Source organism: Homalodisca vitripennis, chromosome 1 (genome assembly GCF_021130785.1).
Source record: "Homalodisca vitripennis isolate AUS2020 chromosome 1, UT_GWSS_2.1, whole genome shotgun sequence".
Lineage (NCBI taxonomy): Eukaryota > Metazoa > Arthropoda > Insecta > Hemiptera > Cicadellidae > Homalodisca > Homalodisca vitripennis.
In genome coordinates, this window is record NC_060207.1 from 63,207,845 (window position 1) to 63,235,722 (window position 27,878).

General features: G+C 32.6%; 1 protein-coding gene across 3 annotated transcripts in view; it reads left to right on the forward strand.

The window, feature by feature from the left end:
* LOC124363073 (2-(3-amino-3-carboxypropyl)histidine synthase subunit 2) overlaps window positions 1-27,878 on the forward strand; it is a 46,283-nt gene that overhangs the window by 3,323 nt on the left and 15,082 nt on the right. Inside the window, exons 1-5 of one of the 3 annotated variants that reach the window (XM_046818164.1) lie at window positions 9,042-9,336; window positions 13,380-13,492; window positions 21,850-22,070; window positions 24,932-25,165; window positions 25,773-26,029. In XM_046818164.1, the coding sequence (XP_046674120.1) occupies window positions 9,184-9,336; window positions 13,380-13,492; window positions 21,850-22,070; window positions 24,932-25,165; window positions 25,773-26,029 (978 nt within the window). In that variant the 5' untranslated portion in view covers window positions 9,042-9,183. Of the gene's footprint in view, window positions 1-9,041; window positions 9,337-13,379; window positions 13,493-21,849; window positions 22,071-24,931; window positions 25,166-25,772; window positions 26,030-27,878 lie in introns of those variants that run through there. The other 2 variants (XM_046818173.1, XM_046818182.1) reach the window with 2 other exon arrangements.

The window sequence follows — 27,878 nt, forward strand, 5'->3', positions numbered from 1 at the left end:
TCAATAATATTTTATATTAAAGTATATACAGGGTGTACATAAAGTCCTGCACAGGTATAATATTTTCTGAACGATTACAGATAAATCAACCAGATTTGGTACATCAACACTACACCTAAAAATCTACTTTTTGAAGGAACTATCAGTTTTCTGTAATATCATGGGGACGTCCCGCAAGGAGTCAGAATGAAATCTTAAATAGGAGCATAGGTCAATATGCACATCATTTTAAAGGGCTTATATAGCAGAGTTTAATGCCGCAAACCGCACTCAAAAAGATTGATCCAGTACAAAATGGCGGCTGTTGCTACATGATAGGTTTAGGAGCAGCTAGGGGACTCTGGAGGAACTAAAACGAACGCTTGGCTTGTGCATTTCCCCAAATGCTCATTTTACGTAAAAATGAGTTCGAATAGAGTGTTCTAAGTTGACATAAAATCTCAAAAATGTTTAACTTTGGGTAAAACTATAACTGATATAATGAAGTTATAATTACAAATTAAGAAATAAATCAAGACATTTAGATTTATGCTAAAAACAATAACGTGACACCAGCTGCCGGGAATAGTTCTAAGTAAACACCAGAACAAGACTGCAGATCATTAATTTACACTGATTCGGAAATGACTACCAAAGGAATTTGTTACACGAAACAGCCAAAGACGACAAAGACAATGACTAAAGCAATGACTCGAAACGTCAAGGTCATAAATCTGGATATTAACAGAAGATTGGATGGTTGGTTGACTGACAAGATTACTTAGAAAGATGAATTCTGTTTTGAAGAAGGAGCGATCGTGCAGTAAATTAAAACAAAATTCAAGGATTGTAAAGTATATTAAATGAATAAGGCGCAGTGAAAGAATAAAGAACGAAAACTTCAGGCTGGTGAACCACAGAATGATAAGAATAGGTATTATTGTTTTTAATAGATCGCTAAGCAATTAGCTGCCTATAATAAGTCTGAAGGCCGAATGTGGGATAACGATATAATAAGCCTACATACTATTGCTTATGTAACAAAATAAAAACAACCTTGGTTGAATATTTCACAACCCACCGGATTAGTTATACTTTTGAGCTAACTAAAACACACACACCCACAATATATATATATGCTGTTGTTTATATACAGGGTGATTCAAAACTAAACGGCAATCTCTCGAGAGCTTATTCTATAGCTAAAAACAAGTAAAAAAGTTCATATAACCATATGCCCGGAAACGCTTCGTTAGCGAGTTACGCCTAGCGAAAGATTTCGCCCGGATTTCAGAACCCTTGGTGAAGTCAGGCCGTATAAAAATGGTAAAGGTAGTTACAAAGATACAAATACGATTGTTTTTTATGTTTTTATATCTGACAAATTTATTAAAATTCGTCCCAGAGCTGTAAATGCAATACTTTCAGAGATATCTTACGTAAAACACAAGAATTGGTGCAAAGAAATAACACATTTTTGTGTTTAACGTAAGATTACTTCCATAAATGTTAAATAAAGGTCATTTTTTCTTAAACAGATTTGTAGAACATTTAATTCTGAAAAGATTCATGTGAATTACTTAGGAAAAAAATTAATAATAGGTATTGAAATTTAGCTTTATTTAAAAATAAAACAGACGCACAAAAATGCATATTCTTATCTGCATAAAATATTAACTAATGTTTAGGTTGTGAGTAACAGCTGATCATTTATTCTAGACTGAACATTAACATAAAATGTATTTACCTTTATAAAACTGTAATAATCACCTATAATAGTTGCTCAAAGTGTCCTCCGTTGTTAGCAATGCACGTTTTCGCACGACGAATCCACTCTTTTCTAGCGCGTTTCATAACGTTTGGAGCATTCTTGATAATTTCTGCCGCCTCTGTAATGCGATTACGTAACTCCTCTATGGTGTTAATCCGTTTTGAATAAACAATTGACTTCATCCAACCCCATAAGAAAAAGTCTGCTGGCGTGAGGTCAGGAGAACGTGGTGGCCATTTTACTGGTCCATTTCGACCAATCCATTGTCTACCGTATGTATCATTTAAATAGTTTTTCACATCATTAGAAAAATGTGGAGGTGCTCCGTCGTGCATAAACCATGCATTTATTCTGTTTTGAACAGGAATATCTTCCAAGAGGGTAGGCAGGTTTGTTCTTAACAAATTTAAGTACGCTACTCCATTAAGTCGATTAGGGAGGAAAAATGGACCAATCAAATTATCACCCAGAACACCAAGCCATACATTGACTGAAAATGTATGTTGAAAATGCCTCGTCGCAGTTTCATGTGGGTTGTCGTACGCCCAAGTATGGGTATTACGAAAATTTACAATTCCATTTCTAGTAAAACAGGATTCATCAGTAACGAGAATACGCCGAAGAAAATACTGATGTCGTAAACAATTTCTTCTTAACCAGCGGCAGAACATCTTCCGTTTATTAAGATCTTGCGGTAATAAGTCTTGAACACGTGTTATATGGAATGGGTACAACTGTGCTTCATGAAGTGTCCGCCATACGCTTGACTGGCAAATATTTAACTGACGTGATAATCGTCTGGTGCTTGTGGTTGGTGATAATTCTACAGCATTTATTATTGCTTGTTCATTATTATAGTTCCTTGCGCTACGTTGACGACCAGTATCTATTCGCTTCGGTTTAAAGCTACCAGTTTCCATAAGTCGTCTCTCCACAGCTTCAAATGTTTTGCGATCAGGTGTTCTTCGATGTGGAAAAGTATCACGATATTCCTGAACTGCAGCTAAACCATTCTTGTTAACTTTGCCGTAAATCAGTATCATGTCCGTATATACTCTTCAAACGAATACATACCATTTACATTATCTGCCATTATTTACTAAGATAATTACATACACTTTTATAAAAATATTTAATAAAATATTTTTAAAATAAATATTTAATAAAATATTTTGTACACTTGTATAAAATATTTCCAAATAATCACAGGATCTCACAAAATACAATCTTCACACGCCACAATACAAAAACCTCCATAAAGGTTATTCAAATATTACTTCATGAACTTAAATGTTGATCAGCTGATATTGCCAACCTTTGCAAAGAAAATATGACGATAAAAAGTGTTGAATAAATGATCAGCTGTTACTCACAACCTAAACATTAGTTAATATTTTATTCAGATAAGAATATGCATTTTTGTGCGTCTGTTTTATTTTTAAATAAAGCTAAATTTCAATACCTATTATTAATTTTTTTCCTAAGTAATTCACATGAATCTTTTCAGAATTAAATGTTCTACAAATCTGTTTAAGAAAAAAATGACCTTTATTTAACATTTATGGAAGTAATCTTACGTTAAACACAAAAATGTGTTATTTCTTTGCACCAATTCTTGTGTTTTACGTAAGATATCTCTGAAAGTATTGCATTTACAGCTCTGGGACGAATTTTAATAAATTTGTCAGATATAAAAACATAAAAAACAATCGTATTTGTATCTTTGTAACTACCTTTACCATTTTTATACGGCCTGACTTCACCAAGGGTTCTGAAATCCGGGCGAAATCTTTCGCTAGGCGTAACTCGCTAACGAAGCGTTTCCGGGCATATGGTTATATGAACTTTTTTACTTGTTTTTAGCTATAGAATAAGCTCTCGAGAGATTGCCGTTTAGTTTTGAATCACCCTGTATATAAACAACAGCAGTACACAGAACTGGATACACTTCAAACTTTATAGTTAAAATATTTCATAGCTTAAAAAGTCACACATAGCCGTATTACTCTCAGCTACCGATTGAATATCTATAAATTTAAATTGACAGAGAATATATATTTGTAATTAAAAACAATTGTTATGTATTTATGTAAGGGTTTAAAAAAAGTTACTCTTTTCATTCTACAAGTTGTATTTTAAGTCTGTCTAATAATCTGTCATCACAAGAAAATGATTTTGGTGTAGTATTAAATTCAAATAAATTAAATAAGGGGAAGAGAGAATAAAAAATGTTGGTGTAGGGCTTAAAAGTCTGTTAATCCGGCACTGTGTACAGTCTACACTATATGTGGATACAATTACTTTTGTAACGTGTAAAATGTATAATTTAAATTGAAGAGGTCATTTCCAAACCATCCTTAGTCCAAAGGGCTAATTTTTCAGGAAAGCAATGTTTTATATTTTATCAAATATTGTTTATTTTATGGTATTAAATTGTTTTGTTCATCATTATTATTGCTTATAAACTAATAGAATACACATTCCATAGCTTTTTTCCTAAATATACTTAAGTTTATGTCAAATTCTTTCCAAACCCATTCTAGTCCAATGGACTTGGTGGAGTTTGGAAAAAATATTGGACCTAGCTGAAATTGGAAAAAACCTTTTGTTCCTGTTTTTAAAATTAAATTGAAATTGGATTATTCTAAGTTAATAAATGCTACCTTGACTTTTTTATAATTAATTAGGTAATGCATTACCTAATTCTGCTAAGTTCACCTTTTTTCAATAGGTCTACAAATGTAACTGAGGAAAAATAATATTTAACAATATCGAGGTTAATCTATTTATTTTTGGTTACAACTATAGTACTTCTTAGTATTAGTATACAAAACAAAAAAGTTGTCCTTTTAAAAAAATCATAGTTCTACAAAATAAAAAAGTTGTCCTTTTTGAAAAATCATAGTTAAACTTCATGTAAACGTTCATAGGAATGGTTCTTCTTCATCATAGTTAGTTTCAGAATCGTCCACAATATTTGGGTCAGCTGTAGTATTCTGGAGAGCACGACTGTAGAAGTCTATCCTCAAGTCTCGATCCTCTTCCGATGTCTACAAACTTTAACAAACCTTCCACATCTTTCTTTTTTAATTCACTGATATTGTTTACTTCATTTACAATGTTCACAAACTGATAAATATTTGGCCACGTATTTGTTACATTAAACTTGAGGATTTTGTGTGCATTTAGGCTACCTAAATAAGTATTTTTTACGAAAACTCTTGACATACCCTTTCTATATTCAAACACACGTTGCCCTCATCAAGAAAGGTAACTTTTTTTACCATGACTCTTTCTGAACATTTCTTGAAGTTCAAAACTTGCCAGTCCTCACCCATTATTTTTAAAGTGCCATGTTTTCTTAGTATACTGTGATACTCGCTGGGTGAAATAATATGTTGCATTTGCCTGTATTCCCTCTCTACTCTACCAAATATGCGATCAGGTGGCATAAAACTATGTCCTCTTATTGGGAAAATATGTTTAACTTCCTTGAAAACAGTGCTTCTTTGGAGATAGTTAAGCAAATACCCTATCATTGTAGAGTTTTTGTTTTGGCTGGATGCAGCGTCTGAATAAAAGTTTAGTGTCATTGGCAAAACTAAGTTTTCAGCACTTGCTTTGGAGCAAACCTTTTCTTCTAAAACACGGAGGAAGTTATGCAAAGCAGAAACCACTTAGTTGGACCCTCTGGCTGCTTGATTTTCTGTCCATGTATACATAACAGTGTTCTCAGAATTTTGAGCATCTTCATGAATCACAAAAGTTAGGTTGTATAACCAAATTTGTCTAGCATAAAAGGTTTCGGATATGCGCAACATTGGTAGTGGTTGGTTTTGTTGCATATCAAAAGCGACAGTTATACTTCCTACAGGCTTTTCTTTCAACATTTCATAGAACCGTTTGGCCCTTAGTTTATGCAGCCTATTCTTACCCATTAACTCGACTTTTTCACCTGGTGACTTAAGAGTTTTAATTGTAATTTTACATCGTTCACAAAAACTGCATACATCGGTTTTTGAGCTTCCAAATCCTATGTTGAAACGATTTTGGAAAAATTTAAAGTACTTACCATATGAAGCAGTAGGCATTGAACATTCTACTCTTTGTGTTTGCCATAGTCTCCAAGTTTTTTCACGCTAAGTTCAGCGCTCATATACATTCGAACACTTTTGGCACGCCCAAAGTGGCTTTCTCTGAATTTAATGCTTTTTATGTGTTCGATAATTGAACTTTGTATTTCAATGTCTTTTGGTTTTAACCTAGAACCTCGTCTCTTTTCAGTCCTTGGCTCACCAGTCATATGGAACTTTTGCTTATGCCATTCAATCTATATCTGCCAAACTGAGCCAAGGATGAGAATGACTTAGCACAAACACAGACTAAATTGCTATTTCTATTTCTGATAAATATTTTGTTAAAAGCTTAGGACGTGGGTTTGACACCCTAGGCCTGTGACGTTTAGGTTCAACAGGCACCATGTATTTTAATACTAGCTTGTCTTGTTCAACTTTGGATTTATATTGATATATTTTACAAAAAAAATCTTCAATGTCCCCTTGGTCTAAAAATCTCACTTTGCATGTTGAACTTTGAGAGTTAATATGATTGCAAGTAAAGCTAGGCCTACCACAAGCATTAGAGCTATTTCTAGCATGCTTACGTTTTGTTTTATCCCAGTTGTCACTGTTTCTTTGTCTTTTCCTACTTCTTCCATAGTCAACTTCCACAGGATTTACTGAACCTTCAAGATTAAAATTACTCATTTGATAACAAATCTTGAAAACATTATAAATGTCAAAAAGTTCACAGCGCTTTAGATGCTAACTTAACTTTGCCAAACACCAAACATAACGTCACCTTAAATTGCATCAGCACATTATTAAACCAAACAGGTGACTAGAGTAAAACAAGGGTTGTGCACATGAGCAGGTGACTTAGTGTTGTTTGAAAACAACAGCTGTGAACTAAGATGGTGTTTGAAAAGAATTGCATTATTTAGCTTGTAATTTTAATGGGTTAAGGTGGAATTTGGAATATAACCTTTTAGTGGTGTGTGGCTCTCAGAAAGTAGATTACTGTAATGCTATTACTCGTAATAATAAAAAAATGAACTTAGGGGATTTTGGAAATGACCTCTTCAGTTACATAACCAAATTTAAATAATTAATATTTTTATTTAAGGTAATAGAAGGGTTTCAACAATTCATCTTGCATTATTTGCATAAAATAATAACAGGAAAAATAACCACTATATAATTATATTTAAATATGCAAATAATTAAATTGATTAAATTTAACAAAATCTCTGGAACCGGTGAGACTGGATCAGAATACATTCAATGTATACTTGTTTTTTTATTTTGGCTCCTAAATTACTAGTACCTATATGATATTATTCTTAATTCCTATCTCAACATTCGTGATTCCACAGGATTTGGCTCGCTAGTTCTTCTACGGGTCAAAACGATTAGGGTAGATTTGCACCCTATAAAATATTCATGAAGTAAAATGAACATGATTGCGTCCCCAGTTAAATACAGATTATTTCTATTAATATTATAGATTGTTGTGGAAAATAATATGGAAATTATTATCATTAGGGAAACTAACAATAAAACATAATACTGTACAGTAAGGCAGTATGAGATATTCTAAAGTCTGTCAGATCAATATACGACAGTGCGAAAAACGACAATAAACAAACAGTGGCGGACGTGACCTAGCTATCGTAACGAGCTCCTCGTAGGCCACCCATATGGACTGATCAGAAACCTCGGAGAGAGAGTGGGGATGGAGGGACACCTCCTGCTAACTACAGATAGGCCGTGTATCGGAATAGTGGAATAAACTGCCCCATGCGTTTTCGCTCCATACTCTTTTGGATTTAATTTAGTTCAGTACCTGGCAAACCTATTAAAATGTACTACTGAGTTTTCAGCTTAGGGTGGATCAAACATCCAAGAGGTTAAAAAAGCCCACCTTGCAAAATGTAATTTTCTTTGTTTAAAAGTGTATTCTCAAAAGCTAATTTTACCTTTGCTTACTGACACACATTTGATGGTAATCATTAATGAATATCAAAATATTTAAATAGGTAGTTGTGATTTGTCATATTTCTATATTTATGTTTTTGTTGAACATTTCCTCACAAGTTTCTGGTTTAATCCACTTAGTTTATATTTCTTAACACATCTACTGTGATAACTCTTTATTACAGATTTTGTAGTCTAATTTCTGTGTTTTTCAGGTCTGTTCGGATATAAACTTAATATAATTCAGTGAATAAACATTATTGCAGTATACGTTTTATATTATTTCAATGTTTTTCAAAAATGTTCGGATATAAAACGACTCTTAAATTCGTAATAGATAATAAAAATCAGAACCGTTCCAAACTGAGGTCGCTGATCAGCCGTGTGTTCCGGATTTTGTCGGTACTGCTCGGCTCTGCCCCCACTCTTTCTCTCCGATGTTTCTGATCCAGCTATTCCGCAGAACTGTATGCCATAAAGAAAGCTGTTGAAATAGCAAACGAACAAAATTATGATAACATTGTAGTATGTTCTGACTCAAAAGCTGCTATACTAGCCATAAAGGCAGCAAGTTCAGCAGATTATGAAGAAAATCTGGCATCAGCCATTACAATCTGCATGATGAGAGTTAATAAATACTTCATTTTTCAATGGGTACCAAGTCATGTGGGGATAGGTCCCAATGAACATGTAGATAGGCTGGTAAAAGAGGCAACCCAAGCAGGTGAAGAACCAACAGATTTTAAAGTGTCATTGGAAGATTTTGTTGGCGCAATTAAACAATCACTACTTGCCCCTGATAGCCCCTCCTGGTATAATAATTACAAACTGAGTAGAAATACAATAGTAACGATAAATAGACTAAGAATTGGACATGCTTGGGTTAATGAAACCCTATTTAAGATAAATTGTTATTTCACTCCGTTATGCCTCAAATGCAATGCAGGTTCCATAGAAAGTCTTCAACATTTAATCTTTGATTGTGTGCAATATAACGACTTCAGACATGAATTGTTCACTAAACTGAAAGCGAAGAAAATAGATCCACCTTATACATTGAAAGATCTTTTAACGAGCTTTGATATGGAAATAATACTGGAAATTGTAAGTTTTCTTAAATCTATAAATAAGGTAATATAAAAAAAAACTGGTCATACATACAAGAATGTTTATCGAGGTTCCATGCTCAAAGTAAGCACAACCTGCTGAAATTCAGCAAACAAGAAGAAAGAAAGAAAGAAAAAAAGATCAGCGCATGTGGGTGGCTCACTAAGGAGTAAGGGCTCGTTCGTTGAGTTGTGTCGTATTCTGTTCTTATTCAGAACTTAACCTAGTTTTTGTAGCTTTTAGTCGTTGTCTAGAGCTAGAGTAGTATGAAAGTAAATTAATCTCATTTTAATGGATTTGTTTAGTTCTTGTCCAGAAGAAACTATAAATAGGAAGAGCACATGCATTAGTAACGAATTTGTATCAATTTCAGATTCAAATTTTGATGAATGTTTTGATTTGGACAAATGTCAACAGTTTATAAAGAAAGGAAATTTTACAAAAGTATGTATCTAGTTTTGATTTACTTTGGTAATAATTACTTTGTATTGCACCGTTTAGCAGATTGAAATATATTTATGTGAATGTAATGCTATTTATAATGATAAATTAATTATATTATAACAATTGCCATAGTGCTAGGCCTATTAACTATAAGCAATTAGAAGTCATTATCTGGCTGCAAAATAACTGTTACCTGGATTAAGTATGAAAGAATTCCCAAAGTACTCTGTACCATTAGCTGATGCTAAATTATTTCTAATACAATTTGACAAAATTGGTGCAAAACTTATCTAAAGCTCAGATAATGGGGGCATCAAACAGATTTTTTTTGTTATGCTCTACGAAAATGGCTACAATATAATAAGTGGCCACCAACACAATCTGGATAATTATTGGATTTAAATATCGATACTATCAAATACACATTTGACATATAGATATTCCTATTTAATCATTGCTAGCTTTCTTTATTTAGACTTGTGACATCATTACCAGCTGTTTATGTAGGAGGAGGTTAGTGACAACAAAAATAGCGATAAATATACAAATATCGGCTCAAGATTTTTGGATATAAACAAATCTTTCCTGGTCTCAGAAGTGCATTGCCGATCATCTTGAAGAATATATGAATAGTCAAGAAATTGTGATTATTAGTGGTGATCCATTTGAGCACTTTTTTAAATTGTGAAGTAATAATACTACGTGACTCCAGAATACTTTAAATACAATTTAGTTATTTTATATTTAATTTAAAATTTTGGTAATTGTCACATTAACAGCCGGAGCGGCGAAATACGAGTTTCGCGTTATTAACTTATTGGAATCGTCCTACAGAACAAAACAATATAAGGTTTGACGGGGTGGAAATGAGAAATAACAAAGTTCTAGAACATCAAAAATGGAACAACTTTTCAAGCGCGGAGCAATATTTCCATGTTCTACATCCACATCGAGCACCACGTGACCTTTTGTGACCATGATTCAACCTTGTGATGACGTCATCGGATGCGGCGCCATCTTTGCAAATAATGTAAATGAAAAATAATACTGAATTGAGCAGAATTTTGATCCAAATGAACAATGTTTTTCTTAAATTTCGAGCTACAAATTAATTAGTTGTTATCGAGTTGAGACGAGTGCCTCCGACCATCAGCGCGGGGCAGCACCGAAGGAAAGAAAAACATCCCTCGATATAGAACCTATCAGTAAAATATCAAATTCTAGAGGGGCTGATCAGAAATATAAGTTAAATTGTAATGGAAAGGCAATTATGTACCATGTAAAAAACTTAATAAATCATGAATACCCCTAATATGAATACATATATAAATGGATATTAATAGAGAACACTTACCATTAGTGTGTTCCACAGAATGTACAGAAACTAAATAATTTCGTTTTGGTCGAAACGTAACCTCTTAACATGCCCGACAAAACACTCAGACACACCAATTCACTATGATTTGTCGAACTAGTGGATGGTCCACGCTATCAGTCCCACCTGCAGATAATATTTATAGATATCCAGACCCAGCACCCAAACAGAACATTAAAACATTAAGAACTTTAAACTATTTATGTATATACTCTCTAAAATCATGTTATTTGTCATTTGCACCCCCTAAAACCATATATATTATTTGTTAAGGAGGATGAGCAGAATACGTTGATAACGTCAAATTCGTGATTTGCCACCTCGACCTTTAATCTCATAATTTCCAAAATGTTTGTTCACATAAAATTTTAATTTCTCTGTATTAACATGTAATTACAACATATAAAATAACATGTAAAAAAGTCTAAAACGTAATTCAATTCAACATCATCGTTCTAAATTTATTCAAAGTATGTTTTTACTTCAAAATAAATTCAAAATTAAAATCGTGTGTCTTTATTGACTAATGTTGGCAGGAATAGTGATGCAAGTGTCTTCTTTGTTTCACAAGCAGTCATGTTTATCCTTAAAAATAAATAAGATGAGTAAATGTTATTGTTTTGTTGTAATTATATTCATTATATATTATATTTTAATTTGTAAATATATACATTAATTTCTAAGATTGAAAACTGACCAAACCATATTGGTTCTTTTAAATGTCTATCATGTTGTTTGGTCTGACATTTTTGTCCTTTGTGTGATCATGAATGTCGATGATTCCATATCATTCGATATAATCATTATCGTATTGTGTTGGTGGCCGCTTATTATTCTGCAGCCATGAAAACATCTATAATCTAACATGAACAATTATTGTAAATGTTTGTATTTTTATATGAAGACGTAACATTAACTATATAAACTAACATTTGAATAAAAACAGTACTAGTGTTACAGTAACAGAAAAAATTAAATTACTCTTTAAGCAATAGAATTTGGGTTTCAAATAAAATCTTGCATGGGTCTCAAGTTTTTACTGAGATTCTTTATGACTGAAGGTTTTAAACAGTCCAATCTGTAGTAAGTCAGCAAACTTAGGTATTGAACTTTTATTTTTATAATCTTCATAGTACTACCACTATTGGCACACATTTATCCACACTCATCACTAGCATCAATAACGATTATGATCAGAATGATCAATTATATTAAGGTCAAGGGAACTATTACAAATCAGCTAACCGACTAGATGGCCGGTTTGTGGTTCATTGCCATTATTCACTGTCTCTCTCTCACTCGGACAAGAATGAGGTAGCAGCAATGACTCATATTTTAAGTCAGAGTAGGCTATTGTAACTACTGTAGGTGCTATCCAAGATTGATGGAGTGTTTTCTGTTTAATTCAGTAAATATTTTTTTATTTGAAGAGCAGAGTACGATTCGGATTTATATTAGCGGATCCGGTTTTTATATCGCTTATTATAATCATCAATACATTATATATAGAGTAACCGAACTATCAATGTATCTATACTAGATTAAAGTCACTTGTTTCAAATTAATAGAAATAGTTTAAAAACAATTACGTAATGTCATAAATAGTAAAGGAACCATAACCATAATCAAATTGATAAAATTAAGACAGGTGACAGGAAAAATTACATTTAAATAATAAAGAATACGTAAAAACAAAACAAACGTCTTGAAACCGAGAAAGACACAGTAGATTATCTTTAAGTCTTATTGTGTTTAGAATGTGAAAATGTGTATACAGTAGGTACAAATGATTTAGCTGATGTTCAATTTAATTACTATTGGTTGATTATATCGATGTGTATTATAATTAAATATTGTTGGATAATTTCGAATAACCAGGTCTACTCATCGTACTTAACCCTATTTGAATAGAGCATAATTTAATTTATTCACTAAGCATTATAATAAGGAAACCTTGATTTAAAAAAAAAAATGCGTTAATAATATTGTCGCAAAAAAAGTTGTCCGCTAGTTAAATCTGACAGTTTTTATAGCATAGTGTTATTCTTACCTAAACTTGAAATTCTGTTTCAGTGACAAAAAAATTATGTGATTTAGTTAAAATTAAAACTGGGCACTTGAGTAACTTGAACCTGTTTTGGTTTCCAAAACTTCCTGGTCAAGTACAACTTTAACTGTAAATTGTATTGAAAGATAGCAGTCATATTTTGTCTCTAAATATGCTAACTTATAAAAAAGGTTATTGTTGAGTTGAATTAGGATAAACCGAGAAGTCTCTGTAAAAGAATAAACTCCTTGGCAAGCTGTATGGAGAGGCTGGTGAACAGTAGCTCACATGTGCTTGTCATTTGTGAAGCCAACATGTTTATGGCCATTGATTGAGCAGTCTTTATATTCTTCCACCATGAAATTAAATGTTACAGTCAGAACAAATCTTTTATTGTTTAAATTAAAGCCTAAGTTGTAAATAATTTTATGTTTAGATATACTAAAGGCACTTCTAATAAACTCTTTGAAAATAACACATTTCCATAATAAAAATTAAATTTAAGTAATTTTGAGTAATTGGATTAATTTTTCAACCTTTCTAGAGTGTGGGCAGTGACCTTAGGTTTTAGATTAGATGGCTAAATCTACATTCAAATTAAAACATTTGATTTTTCCTCAGATTTGCCTTCAGTTTCCAGATAATCTATTGCAGTATTCTGTAAAAGCTGCATTGCAGTTAGAAAGCCGAATCAATCAGAAGGTGTTTGTTTTAGGAGATACCTCGTATGGAAGGTAAAATAATTTTTTATCATAACAATCTATTCATTATGTAATTATTGTGAGTTTGTATAAACATGTGCTTGTTGTAGCAGTATCTCTACAGTAGTTTTGTATCAGTTATATTAGTATTATATGAGGCGTTCAGATGCCAAACTGATTAACTCCAATCATAACAGTTTTGAGAAATCAAGCTCTAAAGTTTGTGTTGTAAAAAATTAACTATACATGTATGTTTAGTTTAGTTCTGGTATATAAGTTTTTTAATATTGCACCTTTTATGGGTTATGGTACATATGTAATGAAAAATAACAGGTAAAAAAAAATATATATATAACTTTTTTTGGAGTTAGTCACATTGGCAACTGAACAGGAATAAAAAAGATTCGAGACATTTTTGATAAAACCTATTTTATTGAATGAAAAACTAAGTAATAATAGCAAAATCAAGTAATAAACTACTTCAGATCATAATACACTTAGCAAAGTAGTGTTAAACTTATTTATGGTCATTTGAACAGAAAAATATAGTGATATTCACACAATCAGTGTTAAATTTTTGTTGCAATCTGTTTTTAGCATTATTTTAGCAATGAATATAAAACTGTGTATTCGTTACCTTTAGTCAGAATACAAGAAACACTCATCATCACTAGGTGGTTCTGGTCCCCCTCTCTCTCCAGCATTTAGGTTCTTGTAGTAAGTATGATGAACTGGGGGAATGTACTGTAACAAATCCATCATATCTCTTTTTTTTGCCATTGTTATGGGCTTTCCCAAGGGATATAGCTTTTCTTGAACGATGTTTCACAGATTCAATACTGGATGCCCAACATTTTGTTTCTTCTCAAAATGTACCACACTGAAGGGAATGTCAGCTGAAAAAGTGGTTTTGTACTTTACTTTTAGTGGCTCTGCTTTTTCCAGTCTAATCTTTAACCAGTTGACACTATCTTTATCTTCATTTTTTCTTCTGGTGATAGATTGCTCTAATGATTCAGTAGAAAGAAAGTCATCATGATTCATTTCCACAAGAAAAAACTTATTCTTATTTTTACTTTCCAAAATAATATTATACCAATCACGTGGAGAGAATATGTTTGTGGTTTTCTTTGCCTTCTTTTCTATTAAAGCAAAGTCTGAATCATTTGGTAAGTAACTGTGACCAGACACCAAATACTTGAGCTCAATAACCTCGGCACAGATCTCTCCACTTTGCAAAAGTTTCATTAGTCTTAAAACATATTACGGATATTACGGTTTTGGCCTGTGCAGCTGTCAGAAAATGTGACAATATGCTTCACATTTTTTGCATTCTCAGTAATGTGTCTTTTCAAACAAGCTGCTATTTCTTGGGATCCCCTTGAACCCTCTGTTTCTGGCCACACATACATAAAAGCCTTCTCATTGTTGAGTACATGACAGCCAAAATTGTACACATATAAATTATGTTTGTAATAAGCTACAGAGGTGCTTAATTTGGGGAATGCAAGAACCTTTTGGAGGTCGAATGTGAAGACATAGTAGTCCTCGGAGCATTTGTTTTTGTCATCTCTCAGACTTTGTCGAGCTTTTTCTGCTTTCCTTAGATGAAGTTCTCTTTCACATTCAATAGCCCGTTTTCCTCTTCATTTGCTTTTAATAGCCTATTTTCAAAACTATCACAATATTGACAAGTGTCTTTTCCAGGAGGCTTAAAGTGCAGATTGAACTGGCTTGAAAAAAACATGGTAATACTGCTTGTCTTTTACAGGTACTTTTTCCATTGTCACTGCACCATGATTTGTACATATCAATCATTTTCTTTATGGTTAGGTTAGAATTTAAATATTTCCTTCCTGGATGATGTGTATATTGAATATCTACTGTCTGGCTTCTTCCCTCTAGATAACTCTTAAACCATTCTTTGGTATGTCCTTTAACACCAAGTTTGTAAAGGATCAAGTCATACCCTGAAAAGCTTTGCTGAAATCGAGCATAATGCCGTTGACTTTGAATTTTCCTTCCAAGTTATCAATGATGAAATCTGAAAGTTTGATAATGGCCGATGTTATAGACCTTCCTTTAATAAAGCCATGTTGATTATCTGTTAGTAGGTTGTTTAGTTAACAGTGGTCCATTTGTCTTTTCAAAACTACTTTCTCAATGACTTTGGAGCAGGTTGGGATCAGAGATGTGGGCATATACTTAGTAGCCTTTATGTGGCTCCCACTTTTAAGCTTTGTACATACCTTACTATATTTGAAGGCTGACAGAAATCGTCCTGGAGCTAGGGATAAATTTGTTATTTTGACCAGAGGTCGAGTCAATGCTTTATTATAGTGTTTCAACATTTTTGCTGAGATTTCATCAAACCCTGCTGCTGATATTTTAGGTTTAAGACTTTTAATTATAGCCTCAATTTCATGTTCGTTAGTAGGAGGCAACTAGGTTAGATCATGGTTTATGATTTGTGGTTGGACTGCAGTCTTATTTTTTGTTTTTGATCTGCTATGTTCGTAAAAAAAAAACTCATTGAGGTGATTAGCTATTTAAAGGGGGGTGATCTCTCACTTTATGTTGAGTTGTGGCTGAGGAGCATTTGAACATTTTTTTATCTCTCTGACTGTTAACTTGCCATAATGCTTTTGATTTGTTTTAAGCATTTGCTATGTGATCTGCAGCTGTTTGCCGTTTGATTGTTTTTAGCCTCATGTCATAGTCTTTCTTGGCCTCGCACATTTAATTTTTATCTGCTTGTGCACCTGTACACTCATGCCTTCAAAGATATGTCAGATATATTGCTTTGAGACTTCTAGTCTCTTCATCCATGTATATTGGTGCTTTTCTTTTCCTCGGTTGCACAGTCTTTCTAGGACAAACTGTGTTCAAAATGACAACAGTAGTTGATAAAAAGTTGTAGGCTGTTTCAGTTGAGTTCGCAGTTTTTAAATTTTCTCAGTTTTCTTGTTTAAACTGAGCCTTGAGAAGATATAGATTTTCTTGGTTTAATACTCTGAGTATTGTATTCTTTTGGGATGATGATGATGTTGTTAATGTTATGTACTTTATTTCACAGAGTTGAGCAGTATGGTCAGAAATTCCAGCATGAATCACAGTTGAAGTTAATTGTTCTTTGTCTAGGTTAGTACAGATAAAATCTATTGATGAGATGGATGTGGGGTTGACTCGTGTTGGGGGTAGTGGTAGTCTTGAGATGCTGAGCTGCTCAAGATGTTGTTTAACATTTGATTGTTCCTATCTGATTTCAGGCCATCAAAATTATTGTGGGCTATAAGTGGGTGGTTTTCTGCTTGTTGATTGTTGCAGAAAGTAAACTTAGTGCTTTCTCAAGTTGTCCTGCAGGAGTTCTGTAGACACCAAAAATGTACAACTGCCTTTCCCCGAGGGAATTTTATCCTTCACATCTCACATATTAGTTCTTGGTTGTTTTCTATGTTTATAGGCTGTACCGATGTTTCCAGTTCATCTTTGACAAAAATGGTAACACCTCCTTTTTTGTGGGTTTTACAACTAAAATGCATTATTAGACAGTAATTTGGTACTCTGGTATTTTCTATTTTGTTCTTTTTTAATCCATGTTCACTGAGGATGATAATATCTGGATTTATTTCTTAAAGGATGTGATTTAGCCTACCTATTTTGTTAATCATTTCCTGCATTTTTGGACAGAAAGTTTATTTGGGGGATTTGGTGAATTCTTTGTAGTCGTCAGTTTAACTAGATTTTCATTAGCATTGTGATGGGAAATTGTCAGTGTTTTGTCTTTAATTGGCTTTGGTGCTAAGGCTCTTTTTGATGTTCTTTTTCTGTTTTCTCCTATAACTTATTCAAATGGCTGGCTTCTGAAAAATGTTTAACAGGGCCGTTTTGGTACTGCTCATCAATAATTCTATAGATGTCTATGTGATTATTGAAGAAATCTTCAAGGTTTTCCTTCTTAGAGCAGATTATTGCTATGATTGGTGGTTTCTTTTCTGTTGGTTTCATAAAAACTTCTTCATTAACTGTAACTCCACATTGACAGAGAATTGCATCTTGAGGGACATTTAACGCCAGTGATTCCATGGCATTGTTGGTTGAATTAAATTCTCCTTAATGGGTTCTGCAGTGCTACAAGCTAGATGATTGGACCTGTACTTGGCAGCTTGCAAGGACATACTGTATGCACTCTGATTAGCTACTATCCTTGTACTTTTATTGTTTACTTGGTGTTGAGGAGATGGAATTGGCTCGGCCAGAAACATGTATTGAAACTTGACTGCCTAGGTGTACCTGCAGTGTTTTGAAAGTATTTTCCATAAAGTCCTGTCTGAGTTTTATCTGAGCCAATTCGTGTTGAGTTGAATCAGACATTTCCAGCTTTGTGAGTTGTCTTGAATAATTTTGGATGGTTATTTTGAGTTTGTTGCTCAGAAGAATTTATTATTACGCTTTGCTGGGCTCTAATCTGTGCCATTTCCAACACAAGAGATGAGGAGGCCGATGTTGGTAAAGTGTTCATTGAAGTCTGAGTACTTATAGTAAACCTGGAATCTGTTTGATTAGTGTTTTTTAGTTTGTTTAGTTTGGTATCAAGACCTGATATAGTTTGCCTTAGCCCTCCGAGTGTTTTGCGTCAGATTTCTGATGGTTACGCAACACTGTAGTTTTCTACCGATATTACCTATTGTCAATAGCGATATCGAGATTATTCGAATACTATGTGATTCTAGAACATCTAGGCTTCATGGTTATTGTATAATGCCTTTTGTTTTGCAGAAAAAAATGTAGTTTATTTACTCTTTAGTTTGTAGAACATCAGCTGCGCCAGTTCATTTTGACATTAGAACAACTAACCTTTGTTGGTGTCTGTGGTGTTTACTATTATTTTAAAATGAGCCGTTATTTGGATAGAAGTGATGACATAAGAAATTTAGTCTATGATGACAACCTAAGTAAATTGGATGAACAATCTGATGACAACGTACAAGTGGAGTTGTTGGATTATGATTCTCTAACAGACTTCTCATCAGGTAGTGGGGACGAATACCAATCAAATTCAGATTACTTGGAAACTGTAGAACTGTGTTAAAAAAAGTGTGTAAATGTATATATATTTTTGTTCAGTAATAAATTGTGTACAAAATGGCAATTTTGATTAATGTATAAAGTGAACAGGAAAAATTTAAAAAATCCTTATTTTGAAAAGTTTCAAAATTTTTTTGAAGTTTTGAGTTTCTACCCACAGGAAAAAATTCAAAATTAAAGTAAGTGTTTAAAATCTTATATTTTATTATAGCCTAGTTATTCTAGTTTACAAATATGTATATATGTATGGACTTATTTTTAGTTATTGATGTTTTAAAAATATTTTTGTAAAACCCTGCAAAAGTCACAAAAATGGCAAAACACTCCTGGGGTATGTAATGCAACACTCGGAGGGTTAAATGAATTATTTTACTAGAGTTGTTTTAAATAAGTGACTCTTGTTTTTGATCGTGTTCTCCAAAGATATATTGAATGTTTAATTTTTCTTCTGTCACTTAAGTCGTGCTTGAGCTTCTTCTAACGTAACCAGCAGATCTTCTATTTTTTCAGGTGATTTCTTTAGTTTTCCTTCAGCTCTTCCATTATTGCCCCACTGCTGACCACCCTATTCTCTAATATGGTAATCTGACCCTTCAAAAATTGGTTTTCTTCTAAAAGTACCGTAACCTATGGTGGCAGCCATTTTTAGTCTGTCTTCCGCATTTGTGCGGTAATTTTCTCTCACACTATTCTCTAAGTACGTTAAGGATATATTATTTTCTGTACAAGAGGAATTAGGATTAGATGGTGCAACAACTGCGTCTGTAACTGTATTCAGAATTGAGTCGCCTGGATCAGACACAAAATTTTCTTCTGCGATTATATTTGTCTTGCAGGATTGCTTAGATACATGACTCAATTTCAGAGGATGCCGTATTTTAAAGTATTTTATCACTTAAAGTTACACATTTGGCATGGAACCACTCACTAAATAGTCCCGTACATCTGATGGTGGAATGGAGTTTTTCATACCAATGGTGCAGACTCCACAAGGATATTTTGTAGCCTTTTTTATAGTATTATTAAACATGATAGGATGATAAATATATTTTAATGAGTTTTCTTCTTTGTCAGGTTGTTAAAATAACTGGTAAAGTTGTAAAAATATATCTGAAATTGGTCTGTCTCTCTGTCAGATTGTTGATACACTTGCTAAAAGAAGTCTGGAAGGAGTCAGTTTTTGCTAAGTCACTACTTCCTTGAGTAAAATGATGTAATTAGTTTATGTAATGAAATAAGTGTGGTAATTAATTAATTTCACTACACCACCCGAGTCAGGCAGATTAATTGCAAGTTTAGCAATGTGTCAGCGATTAAAATTATATTGAAGTTATTCAACTTGAAGTCCAGTTTCTCAAGCAATAAAATAAAACAAATAAGTAGAATAATAAATTTAGTAGATTTTCTGTTAATAGTCAAATTATCATAATATAGTATATTGTATTGATGGGATACTTCAACTTGTAGCAAAATGTTGTAATCCCTCTGTGAGGTTTTGAACCAGGTACCTTCAGAACACAACTTCAGTATACTACCAGATGAGCTATGGAGTGATAGCTATTGGATGTTGTCAAAATGTGCTTACTATGTCATTTGGCTGAGTTGTGATTGCTGCTCTAGCAGGCCAGATGTAATTTGTAATAAGGCCTAGTTTAGTAAAGAGTAAAAATAGTAAACATTTCAGAGTTACCAAAATCTATCTGGATAGAAGAAACTGTGATAACAATTTTTATAAACATTAATATTATGTTTTTCAGAGCAGCTTGCTGTTATCTGCTGGTACAAAGGTCAGAAACTTTCACCCTGATCTAGTCCCTTCTTATCTGATCTCAACTGGACCTTAATCACTTCATTCCTGAATTCACAAAAAGTTTTATATCTTTAGTTCTAGTTTACTTTTTGATAACAGTTTTTGACACCAATTATTTATTCATTCATATAGATAAAATTTATCTATATTATAACTGACCTCAGACATCTGCCCTACTTATTGCTTGGATACCAATAAAACCTAAAATTGTCAAGTGCCTCATTACAACTCCTCATGTCAATATATGTATCGTTTTAACTACTGCAACAGAATAAATAGCATTTATTTTATATACCACAGAATACAAAATGGCCTCCAAATATCCATGTGGTAACTGTGATATTGGAGTTAGATTTTCAGGTATAAAATGCACAGGTCCTTGTAACAAATGGTATCATGCAGGATGTCAGAATATTATAGAAAGGAATTTGAAAAAATGGACTTCTCAGGAAACTGAAGCCTGGCAATAATGTATATGCATAATGCATATAATGTAGGGAAGATCTACACATATCTAAAAAGATACCAGATCCAATATCATTAAATAGTTCATGCACCTTTGAAGACCTTACAAAAAGTCTTATTGAAAATAAATAACTAGAAAATTCAAAGAGTGAGGAGGACAGATTGGGGGTGGCTGCAAAAATAGGGTCAGCATTAGTTGAAAAAAAATAAACTGTTAAAAGAAGAAGTTCCCCAGTTAAACACCAAACTAAATATGGAGGATAAAGTGGAAGAGATGGAAAATGAAGAGAGAAAACATATTGACAAAATAGAGCATTTGTTACAGCTAAATGCAGATGTCCAGACTCAGCTCTCAAAAGAGAAGAAACTTCACCTTGAGGCACAATGTATCTATGAGGAATATAATCTGAAACTGAGACAACACATTGATAGCTACGTAAAAAGAATAGGAGAACTGGAAAAAGATATTGATGTGCTGCAAATGAAAACTGAAAATCGAGAAATAAAAACAAACAATCTCAAGGATTGTGCAACACAACTACAAACTTCCCTTCCTATTCAAGTAAATAGGAACAACTCCACGTCTGTTCTATTTGAAATATCAAAAGTAAAACATAAACTTCACCGGATTGAAACAATTCATAATACATAACTTAGGAGCCAGACAAACCTGTAATAAAAAACTGAATAGCATCTTGACAGAACAAAACCAATATTTGACCTCAGGAATCAGTCAACCTGCAAAGAAAAACTGAAAACCAGCTTGACAGAAAATAGTCTGTCCTTGACCCCGGGAACCAGCCAAACCTGCAAGCAAAAAACTGAAAAATACCTTAACAGAAAGCAGTCCTGCACAAAGAATTAAATTGAATACTCTGACAAAGCCCCAGGCAATCAAAGGGAAAAGGGAAAAATGTTTAGTGTCTTCCTTCAAGAGGTAAAATCTGTTGAAAAATTGATTCATAATTCTGTGTAATGAAATTGAAGATATGTTGTGCTATGTAAACATACAATTATTTTGTTGTAGCTGTTGTGTGGATGAGGTAGCAGCTCAGCATGTGGATGGGGATGCTGTGATTCATATGGGCCACACATGTCTCAGTCCCACCACTCGGCTGCCGGTGCTGCATTTACTGCCTCGAGCAAGTCTGGACCTATCTGGGTTAGTCTCAGCTTTTGCTCACTTCTACAGCACCACAAATGGGCCAGTGCTCCTCTTGTACGATGTTGCTTACGGTCACCTAATTGGTGAGTCACCACAGTTACTTCCATTTAGTTTTAGACATTTCATTTATCATACTTTTCTTCCTGTAACTTAACCCTTTCAGGGCGAGGATCAAATATGAGATGTTGCAAAATTATATCCTCTTGTGAGTAGTCAAAAGTGCCAGGCTAAAATTGGCGATTTTGCAGTCTCTTACATTAAAATTTATAAGTTTTCATAAAAATTAGACAATGACCTAAAATTTGCACCAAATTACTCATATAGATATATACTATCAACAAAAAAATATATAGATATAGTTTTAAGTAATTTAAAATTTTAAAAAATGTTTTAACCCTTTGAGTGCCACGGGTATTTTCCGAAGGCATATGCATAAAGTGCCACGCTGTTTTTCGCATATTTGTAAGCTTTTGGGAAAAAAGCTGTTGTAAAATAACTACCAAACAGATTTCCATAATTTTGTTGTTGTTTTTTTTCTTATTAAATGCAGAATATGATACATATCGTTACAAATAAAATTTGATTTATAAAAATATAAAAATTTCAGTATTTATAAAAAAAGTTTTTTACTTTAGTATAAAAAGTTAAGTTTCGACCTAATTTGTGTGTATACGTTATTTTTAAGATTTTTTTTATTTACACCATGATAAAGGCCATATGATTCTAAATAAAACCCATGGGTAATATCTTATTCTAGAATTTTAAAAACATGGCATTATATGTATTAACAAAATGCTGCCCTAGTACCGACATTTTATAAACTGTACTTCATTTGTCAGAGTTTAGAAATTACTTAGTAATGATGTAGTTTTCCCAATAAATCTAATAAAACATTAATACAACACAAATAAATATGATTAGTAAATTTAGAAACAAATACTTGCTAACATATTTACATAAAAGTTTACATTTACTAAATAATAACCCTAATAATATTTACACTGAAAATTCACGTTTTTCGCTTGAACACAACTCAAATCATACATTACTTTTGTAAATAAATACAGTAAAATACTGTATAAGTTACTATTTTATTTTGTATTTACTCAAATGCTTGGTTATCGGCACATAAACAACAAGAAAGGCCGTTACGCAACACGGTACTCGTCCGCTACGTCGCGTGACTGGAAGACAGAATCATCGTACAGGTACTTATCACAGCCCACTATTTTTGGACGAGTTTTCCTTATCGAGATCAAAGTAAACTTCATTATACGTTCCTTCTTCCATAATGAATCGAAAAATACTCGATGAGTCATACTTCCTATCTCCAAATCGTCTCCAAATAGACACACGAATGGCCTGACATTTACGAATAATGAAATGTTGTTCTTATAGTTTTTTATTTAATTGATTGTCGTAATAACTTGTAAATTCCAAAATAGGTTAAATAAAGTCAGTTGTTTTTAATACTGTAATTTATTTTGTCCCCGATAAGGAAAACTCGTCCAAAAATAGTGGCTTCTTGATAAGTACCCAAACAACATATGTTTCACAGATACAATAGTAGAGAAACAACATAAAACTCGTATTTATTGATAGTTTGGAACCTATTGAATACAGCCGTCTGATTATTTGGCCAAAATAATCTTGTACTATATAAAATATTATCGAAATACGAAACGTCAAAATTGGCGACGCTGGCACTTTATGCACTTTTCGTACCGTCAAAATTAGCGACGCTGTGGCACTCAAAGGGTTAATAGATTACATAAATTTTTATTTAAAAAAATTCTTTTTGCAAATAACTAAAAACATAACAATAATTTTACCGTGAGAAGCTACTTTATTATATTATACATTTAAAAAGGAACATCCATACAACATTTTGTGTTATGTCTCTCATAAATACATTTTTTATGACACATTCTGTAAAAATACGCATAATTGTACTTCACAACATTTTATAAGTGTCACGTGACAATTACAAAATAAAAATGCTTAGACCTCCAAAATAAAAATGATATTCATATTAATTATCTACAAATATACCAGGGAATAAAAAACATAAAACTTTAGTCATTTAACGTCGTATTTATTTAAGAAAACAACGAATATCAAGGAGACAATATATTGCCACCTGGTGCTTTTCGCATATGTCGCCGACAGCAATATTTTGCTCCCTGGCACTTTTCAGACACAATCTATGGCAGCAATATATTGCCTCCTGGCCTGGAAAGGGTTAATAACTGAATGATTTGAATAAATAATTTAAGTAATTTAAATTTTATTTTTATTTTTAGTAGTTAGAATGTAATATTGGCGTTACTGTAATGTTTTGATCCAAAATTCATTTAACTCCAATGATTAACAGGCCATCTTAGTACTTTATGTTTAAAAGACTCAGGCTGTTAGAATTTTGTATCTGAGGACAAGCAAATTGGCGTATGTCTACCCATTATTGGCTGTCAGGTAATGAGCATTTTGCATTGTTTGTAAAAGACAAACATTAGGTGTACTTTCTTTGAGAAATGATTCAGATCATGATTTTTTTTATTTTTTATGTAAAATGTAATAAACATCTAAGAAGCTGTTAGGAGCCCCTACATGTTAAAAAAATTACAATAAGTAAATCAGAATATATATTATTCTGAGTGTTACCACCAAATTTCAGCTTTTGTTAAATTTTGTCAATATCAGGCCAATTATGTTTAATCTCACTATATTAAACTGATTTTGATTTTAACAATTTAAATTACATTTGTGCCTTATATTTTTGTGTTTGTATTATTTTCAACCAAACATGTATCATTAACCACAATCTAAGGATATAAAATATATTGAAAAAAATATAATGTGAAATTATTATTTGTTCATGACTATGTTTAAAGACTTATTAATTGCATAAATTTTTGTTTTGTATTCATCAAGTGTATTATTTTAGATGAAATCAGGGAAAGACTGGATGAATTCAAGGAGAGAGTGGTTATATCACAGTTGAATATCCCTGACGGTCAGCTTCAAGCGTGTGGTCTGGAATGTGACTTACATAGGGGTTCTAACACACATCAGACCACTCTCCTGGGCCGATCATACTGTTGCCAGTCACCTTCTTCTGTAGTCTACATCACACATAGGCATTCTCAAAATATGCTCAACTTTGCATTATCCATGAGAAGTAAGTCAGTCACATTATATATCTGTCTTTAAATAACAATTGTAGAATTGGGTCAAGTCTAAGCATGAAGTTAAGGTAGTTTGGGACTTGCATCTTGGTTGCCTTGAGAAAGTTTGGCTAATGCTATTTGTTAACTGAACAAAAGAGATGAGTGAGAGGAATGAGATGGTTCCAAATCTATAGGGGCTTTGCAGACTGATTATGTCTATCGTACATATGGATGTTAGGTAAATCAAAAGGTATAAATTAAAAATATCATTAGCACTAGTACCATTGTGATTAGTTATTTCTCTTCTATTTACAATTTAATTTCATCTGTCACTATCCCTTTATTCTGTTTTATAATATATATATATATATATATATATATATATATATATATATATATATATATATGCGCACTGGTTAGTGATTAATTTGTATTTTCACAGATTTCATATCAATAAAATTTGACCTATTGCTGAATTCGTAAACATTTCCAGTTTTATTTTAAACTAAAAAGATATCTTCGAGCGTAATCTATTTGTAAGTTAGACTAGTGTAATAGACTTCTCATAAACATAAAGTGTATTTAATCCAAGTGTACCAACAAAACATTGTTCCACAGATATCCAATTTTTTACATACCCCAGAGAAACTGAGAAGGCCACAGAAGATTTTAACAAGTCCTTCCGTCGAAGGCTTTATTTGGTGGAAAAGATAAAAGATGCAAAAACACTGGGTATACTGGTTGGAACCTTAAGTGTAGAAAAGTATTTGGGGGCGATAGAAAAAATGAAGAAGCTCGCAACATACAGGGGAAAACGATGCTATATCTTCTCTATTGGAAAACCTAATCCAGCCAAGCTGGCTAACTTTCCAGAGGTAAATGAATAAAATTTCTTTAACTTTATTAGTTAATTACAGTTTTTGTATGTGAATATTTTTAATACACATCTATTAATATGTATTGCACATGTACACTTTCATTTTAAACCAATTTTAAGTACTGTATCATTACAATATTTGTATGAAAATGTACAAAAAATATATCCTATATTTGTGTGTGTGTGTGTGTGTGTGTGTGTGTGTGTGTGTGTGTGTGTGTGTGTGTGTGTCCTAGAATATTTATCAAATCATAAAATAATTGATTATATTATTTATTATTATTATTAATTATATTTTTGATTTGTAAATCAACAACTTATCAAAATTACAAAAGTTTAGCCGTTAGGTTATTAGGGATAGTTTTTAAATGTTTATACTGTACAGTGTAGTTGTTTTAAGTGTGTATTTATCAATTTTAGGAACATTGTACTGTACATGAATGAAAAATTGAAAGAGCCTTAAAATACTTAGTTATATTTGTTTGTTTCTTCCTTTTTTTCAAACTCCTTGCAGGCTTTTTCATATGGGAGCTCCAGATCCTGGAGTCCTCTTTTAAACCGAAGGACCCTTTCCATAAGGGGATCCTTCACTAGCACGTGATCTGCGAGCTTTAGGCCTTCATCTCAGGAACGAAACAGTTGGGGAACCGATCACGAAACATATCTGCAGTGACCCAAGCTTTTTTATTAGACTTCCAAAAAACTGACAGGTGATTCTGCACTTGGATTCTGTGAATTATATACGAGCGTAGTCTTAATCATGAATCCACTAGCATTGGCACAGAATAACGAGGTGAGTTGATCCTTAGCAGCCTTGAAGCCCGGCACTAATTTTTCTGATCATGAAAGAAATGTTCTCGAAGACATCCTTTTCCAAAAGAGCCCACTTTCATTAAACACTTGTTTAGCATAGAACTCTCCCTCTTCTAAGACTGCTTGAAGCTTCTTTGCTGGGAATTGGTCTGCAGAGGCTGCTTCGCTTATGAGCTTCATATTATGAAGGCTGAAGTGAAGATTAAACCTTTCAAACCATGCCTTACTAGCCATAAATAGTAGCAGATGTGGAAGTGAAGATTAAACCTTTCAAACCATGCCTTACTAGCCATAAATAGTAGCAGATGTGGAAGTGAAGATTAAACCTTTCAAACCATGCCTTACTAGCCATAAATAGTAGCAGATGTGGAATCTTGCTGAACTCCCCAAACGGCTGTTGCAAGTTTTATCAATATAAAAATTAAAATTTATTAAATAAGTCCATCACTCTATATTTTTTTTAAAACTAGAGAAATGTGTAATTTTTATATTTTGGAATTGTAATTTTGTACAAATAAGCCACTTCTGTAAGTACGGTCCCACCCCTTAAACAAAAATTATATACTTATATTTCAAATTTAAAAAACAAAAAAATTCTTATAAAAGTATGCATAGTAAAAAATACAGATTTTAAATGAAAAAAAAAAAAAAAAATAAAATATATATATATATATATATATATATATGGCAATGCATAAACAAATAAATTTAATATTTCCTATATTTTTTTACAAAACACCCTTGCAAAACCAGGAAAAGTGGTCTGACAATAGAAGTAATTCAGTTGCAGTTCTTGGGTTAAAACAACAAATATAACAAAAAAACACTAAACAAATTCAGGAATCTCAACACTTGCAACTTCAATCATAACTACAATGCAGTAGGCCACATCTGATTAAAAGTATAAAAGACACGAGTAGTTTAAAAAAAAATGAATAGTGTAAAATTCTATACAATATGTTGTCCATATTACTAAGAAAAAGTGGCTTAAGTTTTAAAGCACTTGGTAAATGTTCAATGAAAAAATAATATGC